General features: G+C 49.1%; 3 protein-coding genes across 5 annotated transcripts in view; 2 read left to right on the forward strand and 1 right to left on the reverse strand.

Annotated features, from left to right (window-relative positions):
- cox18 (cytochrome c oxidase assembly factor COX18) overlaps nucleotides 1-4,862 on the forward strand; it is a 5,762-nt gene extending 900 nt beyond the window's left edge. Inside the window, exons 3-7 of one of the 2 annotated variants that reach the window (XM_084699159.1) lie at nucleotides 838-938; nucleotides 1,096-1,262; nucleotides 1,351-1,466; nucleotides 2,029-2,136; nucleotides 3,904-4,862. In XM_084699159.1, coding sequence (XP_084555285.1) covers nucleotides 838-938; nucleotides 1,096-1,262; nucleotides 1,351-1,466; nucleotides 2,029-2,136; nucleotides 3,904-4,071 — 660 coding nt within the window. In that variant the 3' untranslated portion in view covers nucleotides 4,072-4,862. Of the gene's footprint in view, nucleotides 1-837; nucleotides 939-1,095; nucleotides 1,263-1,350; nucleotides 1,671-2,028; nucleotides 2,142-3,903 lie in introns of those variants that run through there. The other variant, XR_014758087.1, reaches the window with a different exon arrangement.
- A 194-nt stretch (nucleotides 4,863-5,056) lies between these two features.
- On the forward strand, nucleotides 5,057-14,618 carry igfbp7 (insulin-like growth factor binding protein 7). The gene is made up of 5 exons (XM_084699173.1): nucleotides 5,057-5,568; nucleotides 7,432-7,541; nucleotides 10,696-10,800; nucleotides 11,858-11,984; nucleotides 13,374-14,618. Exons 1-5 carry the CDS (start codon nucleotides 5,145-5,147, stop codon nucleotides 13,394-13,396), a joined length of 789 nt encoding a protein of 262 aa, XP_084555299.1. The 5' UTR covers nucleotides 5,057-5,144; the 3' UTR covers nucleotides 13,397-14,618.
- Nucleotides 14,609-26,679, reverse strand: polr2b (RNA polymerase II subunit B). Of its 2 annotated transcripts, XM_084699139.1 has the most exons (25): nucleotides 26,540-26,679; nucleotides 26,006-26,078; nucleotides 25,659-25,809; nucleotides 25,231-25,343; nucleotides 24,683-24,902; nucleotides 24,263-24,421; nucleotides 23,832-23,996; nucleotides 23,406-23,602; nucleotides 23,112-23,231; nucleotides 22,520-22,706; nucleotides 21,658-21,801; nucleotides 21,037-21,176; nucleotides 20,714-20,825; nucleotides 20,436-20,590; nucleotides 19,512-19,710; nucleotides 18,837-19,005; nucleotides 18,443-18,539; nucleotides 18,226-18,320; nucleotides 17,768-18,018; nucleotides 17,026-17,115; nucleotides 16,674-16,781; nucleotides 16,365-16,478; nucleotides 15,978-16,138; nucleotides 15,473-15,668; nucleotides 14,609-15,119 (listed from the first exon to the last, which is right to left on the reverse strand). In XM_084699139.1, exons 1-25 carry the CDS (start codon nucleotides 26,556-26,558, stop codon nucleotides 15,030-15,032), a joined length of 3,525 nt encoding a protein of 1,174 aa, XP_084555265.1. In that variant the 5' UTR covers nucleotides 26,559-26,679; the 3' UTR covers nucleotides 14,609-15,029. The 2 variants fall into 2 exon arrangements, with proteins under 2 accessions (XP_084555265.1, XP_084555273.1); XM_084699147.1 differs by lacking the exons at nucleotides 25,659-25,809; nucleotides 26,006-26,078; nucleotides 26,540-26,679 and adding an exon at nucleotides 25,432-25,529.
- Nucleotides 26,680-26,779: the final 100 nt, after the last annotated feature.

Below are 26,779 nucleotides of genomic sequence, written 5' to 3' on the forward strand. Positions count from 1 at the left end.
GAAGTTATTTACAGTGTTTATTCTCTTGTGAGTGTGTGTCTGTTGGTGATGCTTCCCATTGACGTTGTGTTCCCAGAGAGACCTGCATGTTTATACTCTGTGAGGCTGGAAGGATGTGAGGTCATCTCCCGCTCCCACGGTCTTGGCTGGGGGAGGTTTACCCCCCTACCCTTCTTCTTTCCTCCTCCTCTTCTATCCCTCCCTCCCACTGCATCTTTCTCTCCTGCTGAGTGGAAGCAAGTCGCAGATCACACACATACACACAAACACACACAGGCGTAGTGTGTAGACAGCTGTAGAACTACCCTGGCAGGCAAACTCACCCACGCCATGGTGAATTTCTCATTTCCATCTCTACACTTACACACAGAGACATCTCATAGTTCTTCATGCTTTCCTCAAAACAGACACATGTACATCACACGATGGCAGCATCCAGAATTCCTCCATAATCAGATTATAATGATTAGATTATTTAAAAGTTAATAAACTCCAACGTAGTTCCTCTCCAAGTCAGCATGAGATTTTTTTTTCTTCCTAATTTGTTTTTTGGATGGCGCCCAAATCCCAGTCCTCCAGAGACAGACTTCAGAATCCACCGTCAGTAAAAGACCCAGTTGGACTGAATGTTTTGTTGTCATAACTCAGAGGAACCTCTCACTTATGACTCTCTGGCAGAGCAGCTTCTCCCCAGACGGAAGCGACTCGGTCCAGCTTTGCGTTACCAGAATCAGGGCCGTAAAATTGAGCATAGTTGGTTGGTCATGCCAGTGGAGCCCGTGCTGAAACAGACGTTCCCTGTCTTTGCCCCTCCCGACCCCCGTTCCCTCCAGCTAGGTTGAAGCTCTCCAGGCGGAGATAGCAGAGCTGGCTAAGAGGCTGCACTACGAGGTCAGCGTGAGAGCCTCGCAGCGGGGCTGGACAGAGAGAGACTGCCGGTATGTAGATGACCTTTAACCCCTGGGACCTTTTAACATCTGACCTTTGCTCTCGGATGCCCCGGGGGGGGTCAAAGCGACCTTGATTAGCACTTGATTAACGGTAAACCCCACTGCTGTTCACCAACCCAGTGACCCTCCTCCGTGTCCCCAACAGGTACCAGTTCAAGAAGAACCTGAAGAGGATCGTGTCGGAGCTGTATGTGAGGGACAACTGCCACCCCTTCAAAGCCAGCGTGCTGGTGTGGGTGCAGCTGCCCATGTGGGTGTGCCTGTCCCTGGCCCTCCGGAACCTGAGCCTGGGGATGTCTGAGGCCTCCATGGGTGAGACCAGAGCTCTTCACACACAACCACAGACAGATGGACTGAAAGAACGAAAGACTGAACAGAAATCCCGATCCTGTTTTCACAGCGTTGCAGTTGGAGCTGTCAGCAGGGGGCGCTCTGTGGTTTCCTGACCTCACGCTGCCAGACGCCACCTGGATCATGCCCGTGTCTCTGGGTCTCATCAACCTGCTCATCGTGGAGGTGAGACACAGGCCACGCCAACCGCCGCTGACCCAGGCCACGCCCACCGCTGACCCAGGCCACGCCCACCACCGCTGCTCCTCGTAGTTTGACGTTCCTAGAATACGGACCCACAGTGTCAGGAAACGTCATGTTTGACAAAGCCCACGGTGCTAGTCAAACAAGAAGCAAAAAATAAAAATTAAGACAACTAAATGATAAGTGGTAAGCGTATCTTCTCTTATTAGTGAGGAGAGTATCTTGTGTGTGTAGAGGATGTGTGGGGATCTCATATTTGGCTATTAGAGGGAAAAGCCTCCATCAGGCACACAATATGGCTGTAGCTCACAGGGGAAATGGGATCCAGCCCTCTATTCACACACTTGGCACTTGGCTCTGCCTGCCTAACTAAGTCACACCCTCCCTCAGGGGCCCTTCTGTAGTCTCTCCAAAGCTGTTATGCTGCTCAGCCTTTTGAAAAGCTCACCGGGAGCATAGTGGTGTTGGGTTCTTGAACTTCTACCCAGTAGGCTTGTGTTCATGCTGCGTGTGTCGTGACATGTTGTGTATCCCCTCTCCCTAGATGTTTGCTCTGAGGAGACTAGAAACTTCCAAACTCCAGAAGTTTATGACCAACTTCATCAGAGCCATCTCCCTGATGATGATACCCATAGCTGCCACTGTGCCATCGGTAAGTTGGGAGAGGGAGGGAGGGAGGGAGGGAGGGAGGGAGGGAGGGAGGGAGGGGGGAGGGAGGGAGGGAGGGAGGGAGGGAGGGGGGAGTGTTTTTGTGGGTCGCACACTACTACATCAACACCACATAGATTCCATGACGAATTTCAAACCAAACACATTCTGCCTGTAAAGACACTTACCTCAACAGTTCTACCGACTGCTCCTTGCGCACACACACACACACACACACCAGGGCAGAAACAAAAGACCATGTGTTTAGCACACATCGGTTTCATGCATGTCCAGACAGGCCCCCCCCCCTCCCTGCCCTGATTGCCCCTCAGTCACATGACATAAGGGTGGGAGGGGGAGGGGAAGGGGTGTCATCAGTTGAATGGTAATTGTTGAAGTCCATAAAGGATGTTTTCTGCTTGACTTTGATGATAGTTCCACTAAGTCCACAGGCCCACCATGGGCTGTATCCTTATCAGTCTAACAGACACCGCACGTGTCTGCATCAGCATATAGTCCATGGAGAGGAAGGGCACATTCACATTTGGGGAGATAGGTCTAGCTCAGGGGTCGAGCATTCGACTGCAGATCATGAGGCCCCATATCCCTCCCGTATGTCGCTGTGGATAAAAGCGTCTGCTAAATGAGCACGTGATTATCTTCAAGGAAAGACATGTGCTCAGATATACATGTACACAGACATGCCAGACAGACTGCGTGTCCCTGAAGATCCTTGTCTGGTCTTTCTTCTCTCCTTTCTCACACTCACACACACACACACACTCACGCACACACACTCACACACACACTCTCCTCCATCTACCTTTTAAAGTCCTCTGTAGTATCTCCTCTTCATTCACTCCGTCAATCTGCTGTGATAATCTGAAGCGTGATGTTGTTGTGTCTTCCTGGGACCCCCATTCTGCTTACATAACACCCCTGTCTGCTCAGCACAGAGACAGCCCTGCCTGCGACAGGGGACCTGCCAAATACATCCACAGTTTACACATCCAGCAGACGCTTTCATCCACAGCGACGTAGAAATGTAGAATGTAGAAATGCATGTATAACGAACAGCAGAAGGTCAAGGATCAGGAGTGCATGGTTCTGCATGGTTCTAACAGTATTTACCTGGCTCTGTCCAAAGTAACAGGCACAGAGCAACAATAATAACGTCTCAACAACGATATTCGATTGTGTAGTGCAGCAAGAACAGCATATCTGAAGTGCAACATCCCAGTTTGGTAGGTGCGTCTGTAGAGATAGTAGGATGTGACACTGTTTATTTCTACTGTAGACAGACTTTGTATGAAGGGAGATTATGCATCTCCACCCAGGCCTTTCACACACTCGTTTTCTTCAGTCCCTTAGCAGAATGCGTTTCATGCCCATGAATGGTAGCGTTGAACTTTTCAGACCGACCTTTATCAGATTGCCAGATCTTTGCAAGCGTGGTTCTACAGGATAATGCAATCGAACCGTTTTACAGAGCTACACAGCCAACAGGAAGTTAATCTGACACCTTTGTTTGTACCCTCTTTCCCTCCTCTCCCCCCTCCCCACTGCCCCTCCCCCACACTCTCCCACCCCAAATCCTTCTCCCCTCCACACACACCCCCCCCTCACACTTTCTCACCCACTCCCCCATCTCCTCCCAACACCCCTCCTCCCACTCCCCCCCCCCCACCCGCAACACCTCCCTCCACCGTACTCATCCCTCCTCAACACCCCTATGCCCCCCCCCCCCCCCACCCCCGCCCCCCCTCTCCAGTCCATGGCTCTGTACTGGCTGGCCTCTAGTGGGGTGGGGCTGGGCCACAACCTGCTGTTGCGCTCCCCCCGCTTCCGGAGCCTGTGCCGCATCCCCCGCCTGCGCTCCGAGTCCGACACCCCCTACAGGGACATGGGAGCCGCCTTCGCTGCCAAGTACCTCAAGTGAAGGAACGAGGCTCTCTCACGGGGGAGAGGAGAGAGAGACAGGAGACAGGAGAGTGAGAGGGGTGAGGGAGAGGGAGAGAGGAGAGTGAGAGGGGTGAGTGAGAGAGAGAGAGACAGGAGAGAGAAGAGTGAGAGGGGTGAGTGAGAGAGAGACAGGAGAGAGGAGAGTGAGAGGGGTGAGTGAGAGGAGAGAGTGGGAGAGGGAAAGTGAGAGAGGAGTGTGTGTGAGGCCCACAGCCAGGAGGTCTGGCCCTGGATAAATGAAGGTTACCCAGGCTCCGCTGAGACTCCAGCACCAACACGCTAGATTGAGCTCCTCACCCCGTGTGTCTGGGTCCTGCTACACACCTGTCTGGCTGAGCCTTCCTCTGTTCGAGCACTGTGCATGTGGTCCGAGGACATCCAACCAAAACCACTATCTTCACATGAATGTTGCATACCATTGCATGCAGAGTTGACGTAGTGAAATTGATGCACAAGTCCAGCTGAGACCTGTTTCCCCGTAGTTGTGGCAAACTTTATTGGCATACTTTGTGTGATTGGGAGTTTTCGAGACTGATCGTGGTCAGGGACATTTGCCCATGGTATTTAGAGCTTGAGCTCACTTTGTTGGGTACAGGGAATTAACCAATACTGTTCACAATATTTATTGTACTCTACTGTTGGACATATTGATTCCTGCAGAGTAGTAAATCAGAATATACTTGTCATGATCAGTGGTTATTATTTATGAAGTAATTTTGTGACCTTTTTATAATGTGTGAACTGCATTAAATGGTTTAATGGAGTGCAGATGTATACATGCTCATGTCTGTTATTTAGCCGTTTTTGTTTGTATGCAAGAAAGCTATGTTGTCGAGATATTTTAAGTCTGTATTCTGTATTGACTGTTACTTCAGAAACCTGAGGGATGTTACCGTCGTTACGCACGCACGAGGGAAAAAAGTACAGGACAGATTCTGTACTGGAGGCGTGGTCAGTTACACTTGAACAAAAACTCACATAAGATTTGTGCTGTGTTACAGTGTGAGATATTCAAAGTCATACATACAGTCGACACTGGAACTCAGAAAAATGTTGGTGCTATATACCGTTGTAGTGTCCCTGGCCATTTTCTCCGCGTCTGCCAACCGTGTGGTGCGTAGCTGCGGCACTTGCGAACCCAGTCTATGCGACCCTCTCCCGGTCGAGGGATGCAAGGCTGGCACCGTTCTTGACTCTTGCGGGTGCTGTTCACTTTGCGCGGCTGGAGAAGGGGAGGTTTGCGGTGGGCGCGGGGCCTCGGTAAAACGTTGTGCGTCTGGACTGGAGTGCGTAAAAAACGACAAGAACAAGAAGACCAAACTCGGCATTTGCGCCTGCAAGACCAACTACGAAGTCTGCGGCTCTGACGGAGTGACCTATAAAACCGGGTGCGACTTGAAAGCTGCCAGCGCGAAAGCCGTGGAAGAAGAGAAGCCTGAAATCAACGTCATGAATAAGGGGAAATGCGCAACAGGTGAGGACGGCATGAAGCTGTTAGCGGTCAAATCATAAATCCAGAGTTGTGTCTCCACCCGCTTGTGAAACGTGGAGAAACACAGGTGCAGTGCATGAAAATAACGGTCCTTAACGTCATTATAATAGGGAAGCAAGTGGGTAGGCATTTGGGGATCAATTTGGTTACCTGACGTTTTATCAAATGTATGCTAAATTAAATTATAGTTTCCCAAATGTCCATAGTATTGATTGAACTCTTAAATTGCATAACACAACAGTACATTACTGTACTAGGACAATAGTGCTATAGGTACCGACTAAGTATACGTACAAAACTGACTACCTATACATGAATGAGAGAAACAAATTCTAATCCTGGCATGGGTATGGCAGTGAAAAGTTAACACCACCCCTCTCTCTCCCTCCTTGCCAAAACAAACTGTCCTGAAGTCGACCTCAGCTGTGGTTAACAAGCCACTGAAGACAGGAGTGCCCTGGTGGCTCACCTGTCTAAGGACAGCCGTCTGTGTACGGCTGAAGCTTTATCGCAGAGGCCTGGGTTCGATTCCAGCCCAGGCCATTTTCTCCCATCCCCTCTACAATGTCTCTATCCCTGTAAAGCAGAAAATCACTCAAGTAAAACATTTTTTTTTTTAAACGGACTGAAAGCCATCTTCCCTGGGTGGCATCTTGGCCATAAAGGCCATGAGACAATATGTCTGAAATTCCAGCTTAGGGATTTGACATTTTGGAAAAGAGATGAGGCTCTTGATCAAACAACACTGCCCCTCTTACAAGCACACAGACACACCCTGTTGATTTAAACCGAGCCTGTTCAGTGAACCTTCACATGATCCATTATAGCTGCATGCCGGCTCAGGATTAGTCCAGAGAAAGGGCTTTGAGATCCAGGGGGGAACTTCACAGGCTAGCGGAAAAAGTCACGCCACGCCAAACGCCCCGACTGTCTGCTGTTTAGTTTTCTTCCAACAGGGCAGGGTCAGAGAGCAACTGCATCTCTCCACCCAGCACCAAGCCCAGGGGTCAGCGTAGAGTAATGCTGTGGTCAAGTTCAAGGCTATCCCTTCCCCCTGTAAAATAATACTGCGTTCAAATTAGAGGCTATCCCTTCCAGCTTCAAATACTCTACCACTGACCCATACCCATCCCCCTTTCCACTGTTGTTCTGATTGAGTAGATATTACATGTGTTGAAATCTGCAAGCCGTAATACCAGAAAGAAAATTCAGTATGTGTCAAAAATGCCAAATGTTCATGGTTCATAGTTTCAAATCAATCTAAACTAACTGAAAGCATGAATAGGCTTATTTGTTTAATCTTTGGATGACTTGAATACTGGATGTGTGCAAGTATCAACAGTGTTTACGGTTAATATTTCACCAGATTCCAAAGTTAGGAATTGCTTTCTTAACCACACAAGTAGGGGTGAATAATTATTTACTTAGAGAAGGTCACAAAAATTCCTTTCAGACTTCAGCAGGTTGAGGTATTTGCACATTTACATGACCCAAATTGTCAGCCATAATGTAAGTCATAACAAGTATCCACCTTTTCGGAATATCTCTTTGACATTTTCAGCTTGTCCGAGCTAGCTCCAGTGATTCCACCCTCAGGAGAAGATGAGCTCATACTAGGAGACCTGGCGACTAACTCCAGCATATTAAATCCTCTCTCTCTGTCTCTCTCTTTCTTTCTTTTTTTTCTCTCTCTCTCTCTCTCTCTCTCTCTCTGTCTCTTTCTTTTTTTTCTCTCTCTCTCTCTCTCTCTCTCTCTCTTTCTTTTTTCTCTCGCTTTCTTTTTTCTCTCGCTCTCTCTCTCTCTCTCTCTCTCTCTCTCTCTCTCTTTCTGTCCTCTTTTCCCAGCACCTGTCATTGTGACGGCCCCCGGTGAGGTCTACAACGTGACTGGCTCCCAGGTTTTCCTCAGCTGTGAGGCCATCGGTATTCCCACCCCTGTGGTGACCTGGAAGAAGGTGGGACTGGTTAGAGGAGATAACTGTTTGTAAAACACCTGCCTGGCTGTGGGTCTCACACATTCTTTTCACTCTCTCACCTCTCTCCTGTCACTCTTTCCTGTCAGTCTTTCCTCTCCCCCATGGTACTGTCAGGCCAAATAGTGTCCTAGGGCCAAATAGTGTCCTACCTGATGTCACAATGCCGTTCAGAAGCAAGGACGCGTCCGTCGCTATGCCGACCTTAAATTCCTGAGATATCTAATCGTGCAAGCAGGAAACTGTCATGGTTGCTATACTGGTTACTAGGTAGGAAGTTTTGTATTTAGGGTTATTTAAACCAGTTCATTCTACTCTACTATTTAAAGTTTTCACTCGTTCGATAGCTGGTGCTAGCTAGCCAGTTGTTTTCGTAAAACAAAATTACTTATTTAGCGTCAATTTTAACAGACCGGGAAGGCAACACGTATAGTATTCTACCTGCGCGCGTTGCTGTCTCGGGAATGTTGAACGAGTGAAAACTTTAAATAGTAGAGTAGAATAAACTGGTTTAAATAAGCCTAAATACAAAACTTCCTACCTAGTAACCAGTATAGCAACCATGACAGTTTCCTGCTAGCACAATTAGATATCTCAGGAATTTAAGGTCGGCATAGCGACGGACGCGTCCTTGCTACGGAATGGCATTGTGACGTAAGGTAGGACACTATTTGGCCCTAGGACACTATTTGGCCTGACAGTACCACTTCCTTCATGGCCTTTCGTAAAATATCTGGCCAGACGTTTTGCTCTGTTTTGTCTCACTGGATCTTGGCTCCTGTCCACCACATCTTGACCTTGCGTACTTCTGGCTTGTTAAGGCAATCTTTTTTTGTTGTGAGAACAGACTGGATATATCCAAATAGATGTTTCCCCTCCCGCACTGGAAGAATGTTGTTATGTCTAACATAGGAAGCCTACACTTCCTCTTGCCCATTCTGATCCTGAGAGTTGTTCCTACAAGGCCATCATCGCTGGCCACTTTTATCTGCTACGTTTTAAGTTAACTTCTCGGGTCACATTCCCCCAGTCGTTCAGCCTTCCTACTGTAGGCTGCTGTAGATACAGTGAGATGTTCATGAATGTTCCAGTCTTATCAAATTTGATTTGCATAGCCCTTTCAACAAGCAATGTCACAGAGATCTCAACAGATGCCCACAGAACAGCACCCATAACAAACCTAAACCCCCCCAGAGAATACAAAGAAAACCTCCCACCAAAACTCTCAGCGGGAACACAGCGAACGTTCCAGTCCAGTCCTCTGTACATCCACTTCCTCCTCTTGTTTTCTCTGGCTGTGAACACGTCAGAGCGGGCTGAGAGGATGAGGACAGGGCTTTGTTGTGCCCCCCCCCCAACACGGACACAATAACATAGGAACCAGAAGACAGGAAGTCCTACAGCACACCCTGCTATTCTACAGTTCAGACTCCATGCTGACACGGACAGTGAGACTTTATACACCCCCGGTCATGATGTCGCCCTCTGAGTCAGTCATGTGTGCTTTGAGCCTGGTCTGCAGATCTGCCTGAACCTAACAGAGCTAGCCTACTGTATCTTCTACATGCAAATGAAGGGACACCCTCCAGGATTTCTCCTCCAAAGCTTCAAGCTCTTTCAGGAGGAGAATGTTGTGGAGACGGGATTAGAGGTCCTCCGAGCGAGAACATTCCACATGCAAAGCGAAAGGACGGCCCCCTCGTTGTGTTTTAATTACTGTAGCTAGCTGAGCTGACGTTGGGCTGTCAGTTGGGGTTTTTTTAGTTAGTTTTTTTTGTAACCTTTATTTAGCCAGGCAAGTCATTAAGACCAAGTTCTTATTAACAATGGTAGCCTGGCAAGTGGCTAAAGTCACTTGAGGGAAAAGGGGACAAGGGCTGGAAGATAAAAATATACTGTATACAAGTTGTTTGTTGGTGAATGTGAGGAACGTTCCTCGGGTGTGTTTCTCCAGTAACTCCATCCGTGAGCCAGCTATGTTCTTTAGGGGACTGTTCTCAGATAGTCTCACAAAGACCGAGGGAGGGAGGGAGGGAGGGAGGGAGGGAGGGAGGGAGGGAGGGAGGGAGGGAGGGAGGGAGGGAGGGAGGGAGGGAGGGAGGGAGGGAGGGAGGGAGGGAGGGAGGGAGGGAGGGAGGGAGGGAGGGAGGGAGGGAGGGAGGGAGGGAGGGAGGGAGGGAGGGAGGGAATGTGAATAGGCATGCAGGATAGACGGGGGAGGATAAAGGAGTGATGGATATTTAGTGAATAATGAAGCGAGCAAGTAGAGTCAAGCTAGGAAAAAGACAAAAAGATTGGCAGAAGAATGGAGCAGAGGGTTGGAAGAAACGTCAGAGTATATATAGAGTGAAGATACTGTTACTGATTATGAGAGTGTCTTTGGGCACTTTCCTCTTGGAGGCAATATTTCCTGTCTCAGTGAATTACCGTGCTATAAATTCACTCGAAAAAAGCTGCCCAAAGACACTAAAAAAGACTTATCACTCAACTTCTTGCTAAGGGGGAGGGGAGAGCCCTTCCAATGTGAGATGGATGAAGTGGACCTCACAGGTCGGGTCGTGTGTGTGTCATCCTTCATTCCTTCTCTACGTGTATCGAGTCTTGACGAGTCATCCACAGGACCGCTGGCCCCCCCCCTCCCCCGAGTCAGTCCTTAGTGTCAGTTGGCAGTTTCCATACCCCAGAGTGTTATTGCATGAGCTGAGGTAATTTAAAGAAATAACATTTCGATTCACTTCGACAAGAAACTATTGAATGAAAGCTGTCAAATGTGAATTACTCTCACTCTCACGACCCACAATGTGAGAGACTGCACATAGGCCTACGACTTATTTTTCTTGCTTAATGTAATGCCTGACACATTATTGAGCTTACAGAAAATCCAGTATGAATAGTTGTTTCTGTGAGTTTAGCTTACGTGCCTGTAAGCTGACATGTTACTTTGCAATGTCTCTAGTTAATAGGCGTGCTACTGACCGTTCCTTGAATCTGAAATTCTTTCGAACTATAATAGACCACCGAAATACTGTTCGAACCACTCGCTTCTGATCCTTGACCTTCTGCAGTACTGTTTCTATTTAGATAAAAACGTCAGATGAATACGTGAATGTAAAGTAATGTTTTGTGGCACTTCCAGATCTCCAGCAGCAAGAAGACTGAGCTGCTTCCAGGGGACAGAGACAACCTGGCCATCCAGACTCGAGGAGGCCCAGAGAAGCACGAGGTCACTGGCTGGGTGCTGGTGAGTACAGGCAGGGGCGCCGTAAAGGGGGGAAAAGTTAGGACAATTCCAAAGGCCCCTGACTGACAGGGGCCCCCAAAAAATAGGTAAATTTTTTTATATTATGATACATTATATAAATCATCATTATTGAGTACATTACATTTGCAAATGTAATCATTGAGTATATATATTTCAAATATAATAATAACATGAATGATCTCTTTGTTTTTTACTGAGATGTGGTGACAACAGCTGTGCATAGGGGGCCCAATTCGATTTTTTTGTCATGGGGCCCTAAATTCCTGGCAGTGCCCCTGTGTACAGGGACAACACACACACACACACACACACACACTCACACACACACACACACACACATATCTAAACATACAGGCACATACACAAATGCACACACACTTGAGAGCAAAGTAAGCGCAGAACAGCAAATCTGGGAGAAGAATTAGGTATCTGTGTACACACCACTGAACGTTAAATGTTTTACTTTGCTAAAGGTCGCTCCAGCTGCCTTCCAGTGTTAACCATTAAAAACAGTCTTATTAAAACATTACTCATGTCCCCTCGTCGACTACATCCACAGGAAGTGTGGCCGCTGTTGTTAATGAAAAGTAAACATAGTTCAGTCTGGGTCAGCTTGATCTATGTTCCTTGCTGGTGGGGAGTTATCACGCTGGATGTTTGTGCTTGCACAGGGAGTGTACTCTTCTCCAGGTGCAGGTCAGGACTGCCCAGGCAGCCAAATAATCACAAACAATCTTTCTGCATAAAATGATGTATATACTTTTTGTGATGGTCACACTAGATGGAATAGAAAAGTTGGATGTAGCAATGTTTGTGTTTCGTGCGGGCTTGCTTGCTTATCACACCGACATCTGGACAAACAAAATAGTTTGAGAAGTGGACAAATGCAGACTGTTCCTCGACTCTGACCACCAAAATACCGTAGAACTACGCACTTCTGATCCTCAGTCTTCTGCGGTACCTTCCAGACGCACGTTGTGTACGTGTGTTTGGATAAAAGCGTCTGCTAAATGAGTAACCGTGCCGTCCCTCTCAGATCTCACCCCTGACCAAGGAGGAGGAGGGCTCCTACGAGTGTCACGCTCTCAACGCCAAGGGAGAGGCGTCCGCTGTGGGCGCCATTCATGTGGTGGAGTCCATCGATGACATTCCTGTCAAGAAAGGTACACACACTCATGTTCCAACACACACACAAGCACATTCCCCACACACACATGCCACACACACACACAAGCATTCACACCAACACACGCATACACACACACAAAAGATCACGCTGAAGCGAGTGTATGTTATTACAAAAATGAAGTAAAGTTTATTTGTATAGCACTTCTCGCAGATAAAAATCACAGTGCTTCACAACAAAATGCATTATAAAACCACAAATTAAGAATACAGGAACATTTTAAATATAAAACATGATAAACAACCGTAAAAACCCCTCGACTAACTAAAAAGCTGTTGTGCATATCTGTCCTTTGGAAAAGTGCATCTGTATCATCAGTATATCAGTTAGATTAGAATGCAGCTGGTGTGTGTGTGTTTGCATGTGTGTGTGGGGGTTAGCACATGTCTATGTGTTCTGTCTTTCTGTGGAATTCAGAAGCCTCCCTTAGGCCTTAGGAGGAGCCTGGCTTGTCCGGGCATGTGGAGGAGAGTGACTGGCTGGCTGGCTGGCTGGCTGGCTGGCTGGTTGGCTGGCTATCTATCTATCTGGCTGGTTGACTGGCTGGCTATCTATCTGGCTGGTTGACTGGCTGGCTATCTATCTGGCTGGTTGACTGGCTGGCTATCTATCTGGCTGGTTGACTGGCTGGCTATATATCTGGCTGGCTGGTTGGCTGGCTAAATATCTGGCTGGCAGGTTGACTGGCTGGCTATCTATCTGGCTGGTTGACTGGCTGGCTATATATCTGGCTGGTTGACTGGCTATATATCTGGCTGGCAGGTTGACTGGCTGGCTATATGTCTGGTTGACTGGCTGGCTGGCTAGCTGGCAGGTTGACAAACTGGCTGGCTAGCTCACTGTCGACAGCCGTGTCTCTAGGCGTAACTCCCTGCAAGCACTGACACATGCCACTTGAGGCTGAGGGAGTGGATCCTCTTGGCTGCCAAGCTGCCTGAACGAGACGTCCTGTACATCTCTGAAGAACGCCCAAAACGCCCTGCAGGCAACTTATTTTGTTCACAATGCTGGATGGTGTTTAAAAAAGATATATATAAAAAAAAAACTTCTAGGATTTACTTACAAGGTCTACGCTGTAGCCTTCTTTCGTCACTACCAGAGATCTGGAGGGAGTCTGTGTCCTAGGACGATATTCTTCAGTAGACGGAAAGGAAAGTGAAACATGGATCCCAGATGACAGAAACATCCCTGTCCTCTGCTTGTGTCTTCAAACATGGATCCCAGATGACAGAAACATCCCTGTCCTCTGCTTGTGTCTTCAAACATGGATCCCAGATGACAGAAACATCCCTGTCCTCTGCTTGTGTCTTCAAACATGGATCCCAGATGACAGAAACATCCCTGTCCTCTGCTTGTGTCTTCTCAGTGACCAAGGACGATGAGCTGTGAGCCTGCTGATGTCCCCATGGCAACTCCTGACCGGATCAGGAGGCAGGAGAGTACCCCAACCACCCCCCCAACCGCAAACACGACCAGACCCCAACACTGAACCAGGAAGACCACCAGTTCTGGTGCTTTCTATCACAAAACATTTTTATTTGATCACTCCATTTACATAGAAAAAGAGAAAAATAAACTATATTTATAGCTTTTGTACTGATGTTTGGTTGCACCCGTCAAACATTTGACTTACATTTGGCTTCTCATTGTTTTCTCACACACATCATTTATGTAAAAGGTTGATGTTAAATCATTATTGCTTTATATGATATTCAGAATACATGATGGAATACACAATGTTCTGTCAAACTCACCAAACAAGTATTTTTACAAGTCTGCCTCACCCTTGATCCCTAAAAAATAACTATATATTTGTGAATTATTCCTTCTTTAAATGTTTTTTTTTTTTATATAGCTTAGCGGCAGTCTGGGTGCTCCACATAAAAATAGCAGTTTGTTGGTTAAAGCAGGAACAGACAGATAGCAACTTTAAACAAACTTGTCAACAACAAAGCCTGAACGTAAACAGTACAGCTGCCATTCCATTATTTTCAATGTACAAAACTCAGCCTTTCTGTAAAGCACCTCACGTCAGTCTTCCTCGTTAACACGGCTTGACAAGCCACACAGACGTGCTTTTACACAAGCTATTGTACTGAGGGATGGAGACATGCACACAGGCAAAAGAAACACTCTCTCGCACTTTTACATAATCCCATCGCTTGCATGCCAAGGGCTTAACTACCAAACAAAACAGAGTTGGATGTCAGTGGTACTGTAAGGCCTGAGTTGAATAAGCAACACATTTGAGATGGTTTGGAAGAGGAGGAGTCTGAGTGAGAAGCCACACTATGGGTGCTGTTAGCGGAGTCCTGCAGCTCCAGAATAGTCTCACTGGATCTGCAGGCTTTGCTTTAAACTTTTTTTTTTTTTCATTCAGACATTGTATGTTAATGTTGTATTCACTTTGAAAGAAAGGCTTTACTAATACCATGATGTGAATCGTGTCATATATTACTAATAAACAGATCTGACTTCAAGGTGTTGGTACAGTTATACTGGAAGTGATTGGTTACATGGAAAGGTGAGTAATGAAATATGTTCACAGGAGGTAGCTGTGGCTGCTCAGATAAATTACTGTAATAAAAACTTCACACCCCATTAAAAACAAGTGTTTATTTATTCTAATTTTACAAAAAACAACCAAGACAAAATGTTATTTTTTATTTCATTACAATGATACAACACAAATGCCTTCCAATACATCAAAAAAGGGAAATGACAGTTGGCACCAAAATAAGCCAACTTAAGTTTAATTTTACATTCTCTTGATGCACACCTTTCCAATATCCTCTTCTTCCCTCTCTCCCTTTCCCTCAACCCCCCCCCATCCATCCCTTCCTCACCCTTCATCCCTCTCTCTCTGTGGAGACGATGTCTTTGACATTCCTCCAACACATAATTATGTGCCTAGACGGAGCTCCGCCCCCTAGCTGGTCATCAAATGGGGCTACGCCCCCCCAGCTGGTCATCAAATGGGGCTCCGCCCCCCCACCTGGTCATCATATGGGGCTCCGCCCCCCTAGCTGGTCATCATGCGTGGGGCGATGCTCATGGACATGAGCTCCTGGAACAGCAGCTTGCAGGCGTACGGCATCCTCACCAGCGAGATCTGGAGGACCCAGGAGGGGACAGGGTTATGGCTAGGGTTGAACATCTCCTGCACTTCCCTTAACCGATAGTTGAATACGTTAACAACAAGATATCAAATGCGCTGCATTTTTTTACAGCAAGTAATCGATTCATGATTAAAATCCCTAGTTACAGCTCTACAGTAGTGGTCCACTCAAACAAACACTCATTTACTAATACACAACTCAAATGGTGTTCACTGGAACAGAACAGCTACCAAACCCAAAATAAAAATTTGACATATGGTTTAATTCCTTTAGCAGACATTTCGAATATAGAGCACACATGCAGCCGTGTCTCTCCTTAAGAGAAGGACAGCGAGCGAGCGTGTACCTGGGTTTTGTTGCGGCAGCCCCGGCACTCGTAGGTGTGTGTGCGGGTGTTAGCGATGGCCATCAGGCCGCACAGGTTACACACGTGGACCTGGTAGGGGTCTGACGCCTCGAACAGCCTCTCCTTCAGGAACTGAGCCGCTCCGTGGGCGATCTGGCAATCACGCTCCATCTCTCCGAAACGCAGACCTCCGTCACTGAGGAGCGTAGAGAGGCGTGGGTGAGATCCACCCGCATCACTCCACAGGCGTGACCGTATACACACAGCACACCACAGACAGCACACTTCTATACATTCATCTGACAAACGGACACTTTATATATGTGTGTGTATACAGTATCTATACACACACACACATTTTAAATGACCAATGTTGTGTATACATTTAGCCGACACTTTCATCCAAAAAGGGGGGGGATTTGAACCTGTGCCCTTATGACCCCCAAATGCTCCAGCCCCTGACCCCTGGTAGTGGTGCTGGCCAGCGGTGCCCAGGGAGCCTTACCGTGAGCGGCCCTCCATGGGCTGCCTGTTGAGGATCTGGACGGGCCCACGGGCACGGGAGTGGATCTTGTCGTCCACCATGTGCTTCAGACGCTGGTAGTAGGTGGGCCCGATAAAGATCTGGGAGGTGAGCTTGCGGCCCGTGAACCCGTTGTACAGCACCTGGCGGAGCAAGACGGAATCAGGAGTTAAAACTAAAATGTAGATGTCATCTAAGACACTGGTAAGTGGTAATGAAGGATTTAGGGGTTTTGCGTTAAAATAAACTTGCTTCTCTACCATCGTACCCCAGAGACAAGGAGGGAGGGAGGGATGTAGAGATAGAGGAATGGATGGAGGCATAGCTGGAGGGATGGATACAGGTGTTCTCTGGACGGACGGAGCTCACCTCGTTTCCACGGAGATGGTAGCCATACTCAGACAGCAGGTTGGACACCTTCTGCACGTTCACAGCATCGTTGAAGGGCGTGGCATCGCCGATCTCACCCTTGTTTGCAGACACCTGGAGGGACAGAGAGACAGAGGGTGAGAGAGAGACAGGGAGGGTGAGAGAGAGACAGGGAGGGTGAGAAAGAGACAGGGAAAGTGAGAGAGAGACAGGGAGGGTGAGAGAGAGACAGGGAGGGTGGGAGAGAGACAGGTAAGATGACAGAGAGCGACCAACAGATGATCTTGGAGACCAGTAAGATGACAGTACCTTTCCCTGCAGACACTCGATCAAATGGCCAACTGTCATTCTGGAGGGGATAGCGTGGGGGTTGATGATGATGTCTGGGGTGATGCCTTCACACGTGAACGGCATGTCCTAAGGAGAGAGGGAGGGAGGGAGACAAAGAGAGGGAGAGGCAGAGAGGGAGAAGACAAAGAGAGGGAGAAAGAGGGCGAGAGGAACAAAGAGAAGTAGGGAGAGAGGGACAGAGAAAGGAGACAACAGGTTCACTCTCTAATGGTCCCAAACCAGTTTCGAAGGCATATTATCTTTCACAAAGGTGATATGCGAGACTGTGCAGCACACCTTCAGGGGGTGAACCCCAGTGTGGACTCTTTACCTCCTGTCTGTACTGGATCCCACAGGTCCCCTTCTGTCCGTGCCGACTGGCGAACTTGTCACCGATCTGGGGAATACGAACCGAGCGGACCTGCAGGAAACAACAGATCCCGTTTAGGGCCAGACGAGAGCAGAGGGCCCCTGGGGAGCCCACAGCCCCGAGGCAGCAGAGATCACAGCCCCTGTCAGCCGAGCGCACGCAGCCAGGCCATCTGTCAGCGCTGCCACGTCAGGGAGCCAGGCATGTGTGCTCACCTCAGGGGTGATTGAGGTTGCTGTCACTGGGAGAGAATGCTGCCCTGGAGCGTACAGATTACGGCGCATTCAAACCTGTTCACCCCTTGTCTGTCACACATGCCTAACCTTTACCTGGGACTCAACAGGAGAAGCTGTCAGCCTGGGTGATTTGTTACCCGAGTTTACAACCTGATGCTCATTGGATACACGGTCATACAAACGGGAAAAGATGCCATGATAGTGACAAGTCATTTCAACTCGAATTGGGAACAACAAACAGAGAAAAAAAAAACTAAAGTTACATTCCACAAACAAGTTGGAGTTTCCTTGACTCCAAGATCAGACGTCACCAGCAGGGTCAGAAGCCTAAACATTGGATAAAAGTGTTTTCTGCTACGAGAAGAAAAACAAACCCTCTTAAGAACGTGCCACGCCCCGACCCTGCAGAGCTCACACAACCGTAAAAACAGACCCCATCCTGTCCGTCCGTAAATCCGACTTCTCACCCTGATCTTGCAGAACTTGTAGCCCTCCTGGTTGAGGGTGACCATGACCTGGTCCACGATGCCCGTCTCGCTGGTGCGGAGGAAGGTGCTGCAGTCCCTCTTGGTGTAGCGGCGGTTGGTGCTGTCCAGCTCGTCATCGTTCTCCGGCAGCGTCACCGTCTTGCCGATGATGACGTCCTCGCCAGACACTCTCACGCCGGGCGCGATCAAGCCGTCGTCGTCCAGCTTGTCGTAGATGGCGTGCCTCATCCCTGGGAGAGAGGGACGAGGGCTGCTCGGTTAACAGCTCGACAGGAAGTACGGTGTGTGTCAGGCATGCTTTACAGTGTGAGTACATCCAATGGTACACGGGTCTTAGTTACATCATTCCCTTACACCTCAGCCCCTGCTATAGAAATCCCCAAACGAAGCAGGGAGGTCAGGTTTCTCTCAGAGCAGTGTCAGAGCCCGGTGCCTACCCTGACAGGTCTCTCTGGTAGGCTTCTCAAAGATTTCCTCCTGCTCAAAGCCCTTCTTTGACTCCTGTTCTTTGTAGGAGCGGTAGAACACAGACCTGGAACACACACACACACACACACACACACACATCAACATGGGTTGGTTCCTGACAGGGAGGATGTTTAGATGCAGGGGTGGGTTGTATTCTGCGAGATAAAGATCATAGACGACACACACCTGAAGAATCCCCGGTCCACAGCAGACCGGTTCATGATGACAGAGTCCTCCTGGTTGTATCCAGTATACGAGGCAATAGCCACAATAGAGTTGATCCCTGCAGAGGTCAAACAGAAGTCATACATCACAATCAGTAGCAGGCAGGTCTCCTACAGCCTCAATGAACACTATCTACCCTAAAACCAAACGGCCTCCCCAGCCTGCCCCCTCCCTCTCCCCCCGGCCTGCCCCTTCCCTCTCCCCCCAGCCCTGCCCCCTCCCTCTCCCCCTGGCCTGCCCCCAGCCTGCTCCCTCCCTCTCCCCCCTCCCTCTCCCCAGCCCTGCCCCCTCCCTCTCCGCCTGGCCTGCCCCCTCCCTCTCCCCCTGGCCTGCCCCCAGCCCTCCCCTCCCTGACCTGCGGGCAGCTCTCTGAAGCGGAGGTACTCCATGGAGCGGGTGGTGACCAGGGGCTTCTGGGGGTAGTACAGCACGTGGGCCAGGGTGTCCATGCGCACGTGGAAGTTGGTGATGTACACCCCCATGGCTTGCTTCCCCATGGCAGACTGGTACGTGTTCCTGGGGGACTGGACACACCACACACAATCACATCCTCTCCCTCCGGATTTACTATTGTGGTTCTACCTGATTGTGGTTCTATCTGGTGGTGGTTTTACCTGATTGTGGTTCTACCTGGTGGTGGTTCTACCTGGTGGTGGTTCTATCTAGTGGTGGTTCTACCTAGTTGTGGTTCTATCTGGTGTTGGTTCTACCTGGTGGTGGTTCTATCTGGTGGTGGTTCTACCTAGTGGTGGTTCTACCTGGTGGTGGTTCTAACTGGTGGTGGTTCTACCTGGTGGTGGTTCTTTCTGGTGGTGGTTTTAACTGGTGGTGGTTCTACCTGGTGGTGGTTCTACCTGGTGGTGGTTTTAACTGGTGGTGGTTCTACCTGGTGGTGGTTCTACCTAGGGGTGGTTCTACCTAGGGGTGGTTCTACCTGGTGGTGGTTTTAACTTGTGGTGGTTCTACCTAGTGGTGGTTCTACCTATGGGTGGTTCTACCTGGTGGTGGTTCTACCTGGTGGTGGTCTTACCTGGTTGTGGTCAGGGAAGGGGATGATGGAGGCACACACCCCCAGGATCATGGAGGGGTGGATCTCACAGTGGGTGTAGGTGGAGCAGTAGGCCACGCCCTTCTCCTGGAGGTCATCAGGGGTCATGGCCAGCATCACCGTCTCCTCCTCCAGGGTGTCGATGTACTCCACCACCCCACTGGCCACCAGGTCCTGCCAACTGGGGAGACACACAACCCCCAACATCATCCTCTAACATCATCCCCCAACATCATCCTCTAACATCATCCCTCAACATCATCCTCTAACATCATCCCTCAACATCATCCTCTAACATCATCCTCTAACATCATCCTCTAACATCATCCTCTAACATCATCCTCTAACATCATCCTCTAACATCATCCTCTAACATCATCCCTCAACATCATCCTCTAACCTCATCCTCTAACCTCATCCTCTAACCTCATCCTCTAACCTCATCCTCTAACCTCATCCTCTAACCTCATCCTCTAACCTCATCCTCTAACCTCATCCTCTAACCTCATCCTCTAAGCTCATCCTCTAAGCTCATCCTCTAAGCTCATCCTCTAAGCTCATCCTCTAAGCTCATCCTCTAACATCCGTCCTCTGACCTCGTCCTCTAACCTTGTCCTCTAACCTCATCCTCTAACCTCGTCCTCTAAGCTCATCCTCTAAGCTCATCCTCTAAGCTCATCCTCTACCCTCATCCTCTACCCTCATCCTCTACCCTCATCCTCTACCCTCATCCTCTACCCTCATCCTCTACCCTCACCCTCTACCCTCATCCTCTAACCTTATCCTCTAACCTTATCCTCATCCTCATCCTCTACCCTCATCCTCTACCCTCATCCTCTAACCTTATCCTCTAACCTTATCCTCATCCTCTGACCTCATCCTCTAACATGGCCTCTCAGGACCCACCTGTAGTTGTTGTACTCTCTCTCCTTCAGCTGGTCGATGTGTCTCCTCTTCAGCAGCAGCTTCTGCTTCTCTACGATCAGCAGGGGGCGACAGATCCTGCCTGCGTCCGTGTAGATCCTGATCTCCCTCTCTCTGATGTCCCTGATCATGGACACCTGGACACACACACACCGTAACCAGGAAATCACACCACACACAAAGCTCAGCCGGTCTGCTGTCCCTCCAGACAGGGGCTGCCATCCTGTATAAATAAAGTTGGGGAGGGTTTGTATTTTCACCTCAGACACGATGATGTCCATCTGCCTCCTCAGTTTCCTCAGGGTGTTCATCAGCTGCTCCGGGTCCTTGTGGATCCCCACCCAGCAGCCGTTCACAAAGATCTTGGTGGCGCTGGGGAGGGTGAAGGGAGGAGGTCACATGCTGCTTTAATATACTGACCAGGTACAATCATCAGTCCACAGTACCATCACATGCTTTGTTAATCTTAGGATACAGCCATGACAATATCCCTCAGAGACAAGCGGCCATTTTCGTTTCAGCCCGGTTCTGGCGTGGTGCTGCCACCTGGTGGCGAAGGTGTGTACTACAGTGTCCTACTCACTCAGCGATGGCGGCTGGTGAGATCTCCTCCAGGTTCTCCATGCTCCACTCCTCCAGGAACTCCAGGATGGGCGAGGGTTGCGAGCCCACGGAGATGTAGGCCATGAGGGCCAGGTTCTTCACCAGCCCTACAGCATGCCCCTGGGGGGGGGGGAAGGGAAACACAGACACCTGCTGTTAACAGGAGCCGTGGCTGTGTGGAGCTACGGCTTAGGAGAGCTAGGCTCAGACGTGTGTAGGGGGGATGGGGGGTGCAGAGTGGCTGGTGGAGCATTTCACTGCAGATGGATGTGTGGAAGGATGTGTGGAAGGATGTGGTTATTGTAGCTGGTAAATACAGACCGTTCCTTGACTCTGACCGATCAAAATAGTATTTTTTCAATAATTCCTCACTTTTAATGCTTGATATCCATGCTGTATTTTAGATATGCACTGTGTGTGTGTACCTTTAGATAAAAGCATGTAAATGAGTAAAACTATACATAATTAAATTGTTTTTGTTGTGCAATAGCTACTTCCAAGACAGTGACACCAAGCCTTAACCACAAGGCCCGGGTTAAACCCCATCTCAGCCCTGACCAGAGAGGACCAGTGAGGAGGGGTGGGGGGGGGACCAGCCTACCTCTGGGGTCTCTGCAGGACACACCATCCCCCACAGGGTGTTGTGGAGCTGCCGGGGCTTGGCCAGCTTGCCGTCCCGGCCGATGGGGGAGTTGACGCGCCGGAGATGGGAGAGGGTGGAGGCGAAGGTCAGCCGGTTCAACACCTACGAGACAGAGGCAGAGGAGAGGCAGAGGAGAGGCAGAGGAGAGTTGGAGTGCTGCTGGCTCGGGTGGAGACAGACAAGACAACATGCTGCCTTCTAGACCGGAACAGGGATCGATGGATACTGAGAACCCTGTGCAGTGACACAGTGGGCTCAGATGAAATGATAACTCTTTATTTATTATTACATTAATACACTGATGGGGTTACTGACAGAAGCCAAATTATCTAGACTGACAGACCTATATCTCCTACATGAGATACCCCAGCCCTGTATCTCTTACCTGAGATACCCCAGCCCTGTATCTCTTACCTGAGATACCCCAGCCCTGTATCTCTTACCTGAGATACCCCAGCCCTGTATCTCTTACCTGAGATACCCCAGCCCTGTATCTCTTACCTGAGATACCCCAGCCTTGTATCTCTTACCTGAGATACCCCAGCCTTGTATCTCTTACCTGAGATACCCCAGCCCTGTATCTCTTACCTGAGATACCCCAGCCCTGTATCTCTTACCTGAGATACCCCAGCCCTGTATCTCTTACCTGAGATACCCCAGCCTTGTATCTCTTACCTGAGATACCCCAGCCCTGTATCTCTTACCTGAGATACCCCAGCCCTGTATCTCTTACCTGAGATACCCCAGCCCTGTATCTCTTACTTGAGATACCCCAGCCCTGTATCTCTTACCTGAGATACCCCAGCCCTGTATCTCTTACCTGAGATACCCCAGCCCTGGCCTGATGGGCTTTCTTCACGTCGCCCCAGTTCCCCGTGGCCAGGGAGTACTTGAGCCCGTCAGAGATGATGCGAGTCTTGATGGCCAGCTCCAGGTTGAAGTCCTTCCCTCGGTCGATGAACTTCTGTGCGTAGATCCTGATCTCCTTCAGCAAGTTCTTAAACATTCTGGGTTTTATCAAGTAAAAACAGATCTTGGTTAGTCCTTCGCAGATGCTTGGCTGAGGGAGATCTGTGATTGGCTGAGGGAGATCTGTGATTGGCTGAATGAGATCTGTGATTGGCTGAATGAGATCTGTGATTGGCTGAATGAGATCTGTGATTGGCTGAATGAGATCTGTGATTGGCTGAATGAGATCTGTGATTGGCTGAATGAGATCTGTGATTGGCTGAATGAGATCTGTGATTGGCTGAATGAGATCTGTGATTGGCTGAATGAGATCTGTGATTGGCTGAATGAGATCTGTGATTGGCTGAATGAGATCTGTGATTGGCTGAATGAGATCTGTGATTGGCTGAATGAGATCTGTGATTGGCTGAATGAGATCTGTGATTGGCTGAGTGAGATCTTACCCTCTGAACAGGAAAGCCAACAATGGACCAGCCAGGTCCAACCTCTTGTTGCCATAGTGATCTCTGTCGTCCAGCTCCCTCCTTCCCAGGGCTGCCAGGAGGAGTCTGTGTACCATATACCTGCACACACACACACACACACACACACACACCAGTCAGCCTGGTTCAAATGTCTCTGTATGCCGCGTTGAGTCTGCCAAATTGGTTCGGCTGGTTATAGGTGCCGATCTCTGCCCTCTTTAAAGTGCTATACAAATCAAGTTTGACTTGAGATGTAAACACAACAGCCCTCACCCTAGGAAGTAGGCTTTCTTGGTCTCGCAGAAGTCGCTGACTCCCACGTGAGGCAGCACCTCCTTCTGCAGCACCTCCTTGGCGTACTTGATCCTCCTCTCCTTGGTGACGCCAGGCTTGGCTCCTCGGGAGCCGATGAAGTTGAGAGCCACGTTCTGCTCCTGGATCACGAAGGCCTCGTCCAGGGACGGCTTCACCTGCACAGAGGCAGGGAGAGGCAGGGAGGCACAGGACAGGCAGGGAGAGACAGGAAGTCACAGGTGAGACAGGAAGTCACAGGAGAGTCAGAGAGACATAGGAGTGGCCAGGAGACAGACGTAGGAGGATTAAGGATTCTGTTTCTAAAAGGAAAAGGTAATAGGGCATCTGCTAAATGTTGTCATGCTAATCGTTTTTAATCCAAAAATCTGGGGTATGTTTCAATACCATCTCCATCATTTCAGGGTCATCAAAGTCATAGATGATGTGTTCCAGGATGTCCCTGTCGGACACAAAGCCCAGGGCACGGAACACGATGATGATGGGCACTTCCTGTCTGATGTAAGGCAGGGTGGAGACGATCCTCTGACCAATGGCACTCTTCTTCACTCCCTGGAAGACACGCCCACACCGGTAAACAGACGGTTAGTGGTGCTATGACACAACAGGAACGAAACTGGAAACAGGCAGTGCTTCAGCCATTTGTATGTAGAGATGAAGAGAGAGAGAGAGTTAGCCAGACAGACAGAGATAGATAAGATACATTAAGATAGAAAAGATGGCTTGATAAGATGACTAGATAAGCCAGTCAGTCAGGACTGGGTGGCGGTAGGGCGGAGGTCTCCACTGGAGGGGGCAGCGGTGCGTGTGTCTCTCACCTGTCCTCCTCTGGCCATCATGCTGACCCAGATGGAGCTGGTGGGGCGGGACGAGTTCTCCAGGCAGGAGCGACACTCCCCCGTGTACGCGTACTTGGAGTCCTTCTTGGCGAACACGTACACTGTGTTGGTGGCCATCTTCTCCTGGGCGATCAGAACCTGCCGGAACCCACAGAGAATCGTTCATGCTTGTTTGAAAGGCCCAGGGACGATTCGATTGAGACGGTCAATGGGACAAGTTGAAAACACAAATCCATCCGTCCCTCCCCTCTTTAACTCTCCTTCGCTCCCCCACTCTGAGCCTGTCCCTCCCCCTTGTCTCTGCCTCTCTCCATCCATCCATCCATCCATCCCTCTCTCTCTGCCTTTCCCACCTTCCCTCTCTGCATCTCCCCCTCTGTAACTCTCCCCTCCCCCTACCTTCTCAGAGCCGTTGATGATGAAGTAGCCTCCAGGGTCCAGAGGACACTCGTTGAGCTCGCAGAGATCTCTGTCGGTCAGGCCGCTGAGCAGGCAGTAGGTGGACCTCAGCATGATGGGGATCTTCCCGATGAAGGTCTTCTGGTGCTGCGTCAGCAGCTGGTCCTCTCCCTCCTTGATGATGGTCTTGGTGATGTCCACGTACAGGGGAGCAGAGTACCTGCATGGGACATGAGGGGTCAAAGGTCAACTTAGTCTATTCATTCAGAAGACTTTTTACCACGTCAAAGCATTTTTTTTTTCTTCCCCTTCTCCATTGTGACATGAAATTCTATTTATTTATAAATCCATGACGTTGTATTTTTTTTTAATACGCCATTGTGGTCCAGCCGACAGTGTTTATGATACTGATGTTTCCACAGACGGCTGTGAATAACTGCGTCAACTGGAGATGAAGGAGGGGAGGTGAAGGATGGGGGATGAAGGAGGGGAGGTGAAGGAGGGGAGGTGAAGGGGGGAGGTGAAGGAGGAGAGGCAGGCAGACGTACGTGAGGTTTCGGAGTCTGGCCTCGTTGGGCATCATGGGCGAGGGGGCCCCATCCCTCTCCCAGTGGGTGGGCTTGGACAGGTAAATCTGCTCAAACTTCAGCAGGTACCGAGGCTGCGGAGACACACTGGTTATTCAGACGGGCTGGTGGGGTTACAGGATGGAGGGACACATCTCTGCACAGCGCACACATCCAACACACCTTGTGAGATGACCTTTGACCTTGTGAGGGATGGCCTCTGACTCAAGGAAGTTGGTCACGGGGTCAAACACATGGAAACTAAACATTTTTATTCTATACTTTTTTTTCTTAATATAATTTTTAAAATATATTACATATCTCCTTAACACAAATCTTTTTATCTTTATATATTTTACTACTATGTTTGTCTGCACCAACACCACAAGAGCAAATTCTCTCTTGCTTACCGGCTCTTCCACCTCTCCTGACGTGTGTTGGGCCTCCGCCTGCAGGTCGATGGGAGGGGCATCTTCCACGATCCTCTGCACGGACATCTGGATGAACTCGTCAAAGGAGTCCAGCTGCTGCCGCACCAAGCCCTTCTCATCGAAATAGGAGCTGGGGGGGGGGGGGGGGATTGGGGGGGGGGGGGGGGGGATTGGGGGGGGGGGGGGGGATTGGGGGGGGGGGGGATTGGGGGGGGGGGGGGGGATTACGGACATTTCAGACAGGTGGATATATTGATGTGGAAAAGTAAAGAAAGTGCATTTACTTCTGACCGCGATTTTATAGATATTATGTAGCGCTACTTTACCTGATGACGATCCAGCAGGCTTCCTGCCACAAATCTGGTGTGATTTCATCTTCATCTTCATCATATTGGATATCTAAATATCATAACAAAACAAATACATTTTCCTTCTGAAATGACAAGCAAGATTGGGTGACTGTGAAAAAATATATATATTTATATAGATAACTAGCGAAGTAGCTGTCTAATGTAACTAAGGCTATATTTCGATTTAGCTAACTCTAACGCAGGTCAAACAAACTTGAAACCGCTAGACTATGTTAGCTAGCGCTAGCTAGCTATGTAAGTAAAGTACACACAGTTGGTGAGCCACTGTAGAGATCAATATACTAAGTCACTGGAAACACCACGGTTCAGGTAGCTAGATCGGCACCAGTTATTTATTTTGATTAATTATCGACATACAGTATTTTGCACTTCATTAACTCTCATTGATGCGGTACTGGCGCCATATTAGCTTCCCCATAACGTCAGGCTAATGACTTCTATAACTCTCTAAAATGCATTGGTCAAACATACGTCAACGTCAAAACTCACCCTCATCTTGGTCATACATTACTGAACCCTAAATATTCCCGTTAATACGCAGAAATGTATACTATACGGAGAATTTTATCTGATTGTTTCAACAGTGTGCTTAACGTTAGCTAACGTTATGCACTCTGCTAGCTACTAAGCTAAACGTACACAAAAAGATGTCCGCTTCTTCAACGTCATTTCCTGTACATTTGTATTTTGATGCGCAATTTTTGTATATTTAAGTAACTTACGGCTCCG

The sequence above is a fragment of the Hypomesus nipponensis genome, chromosome 1 (genome assembly GCF_054491055.1).
Source record: "Hypomesus nipponensis isolate SF chromosome 1, ASM5449105v1, whole genome shotgun sequence".
Lineage (NCBI taxonomy): Eukaryota > Metazoa > Chordata > Actinopteri > Osmeriformes > Osmeridae > Hypomesus > Hypomesus nipponensis.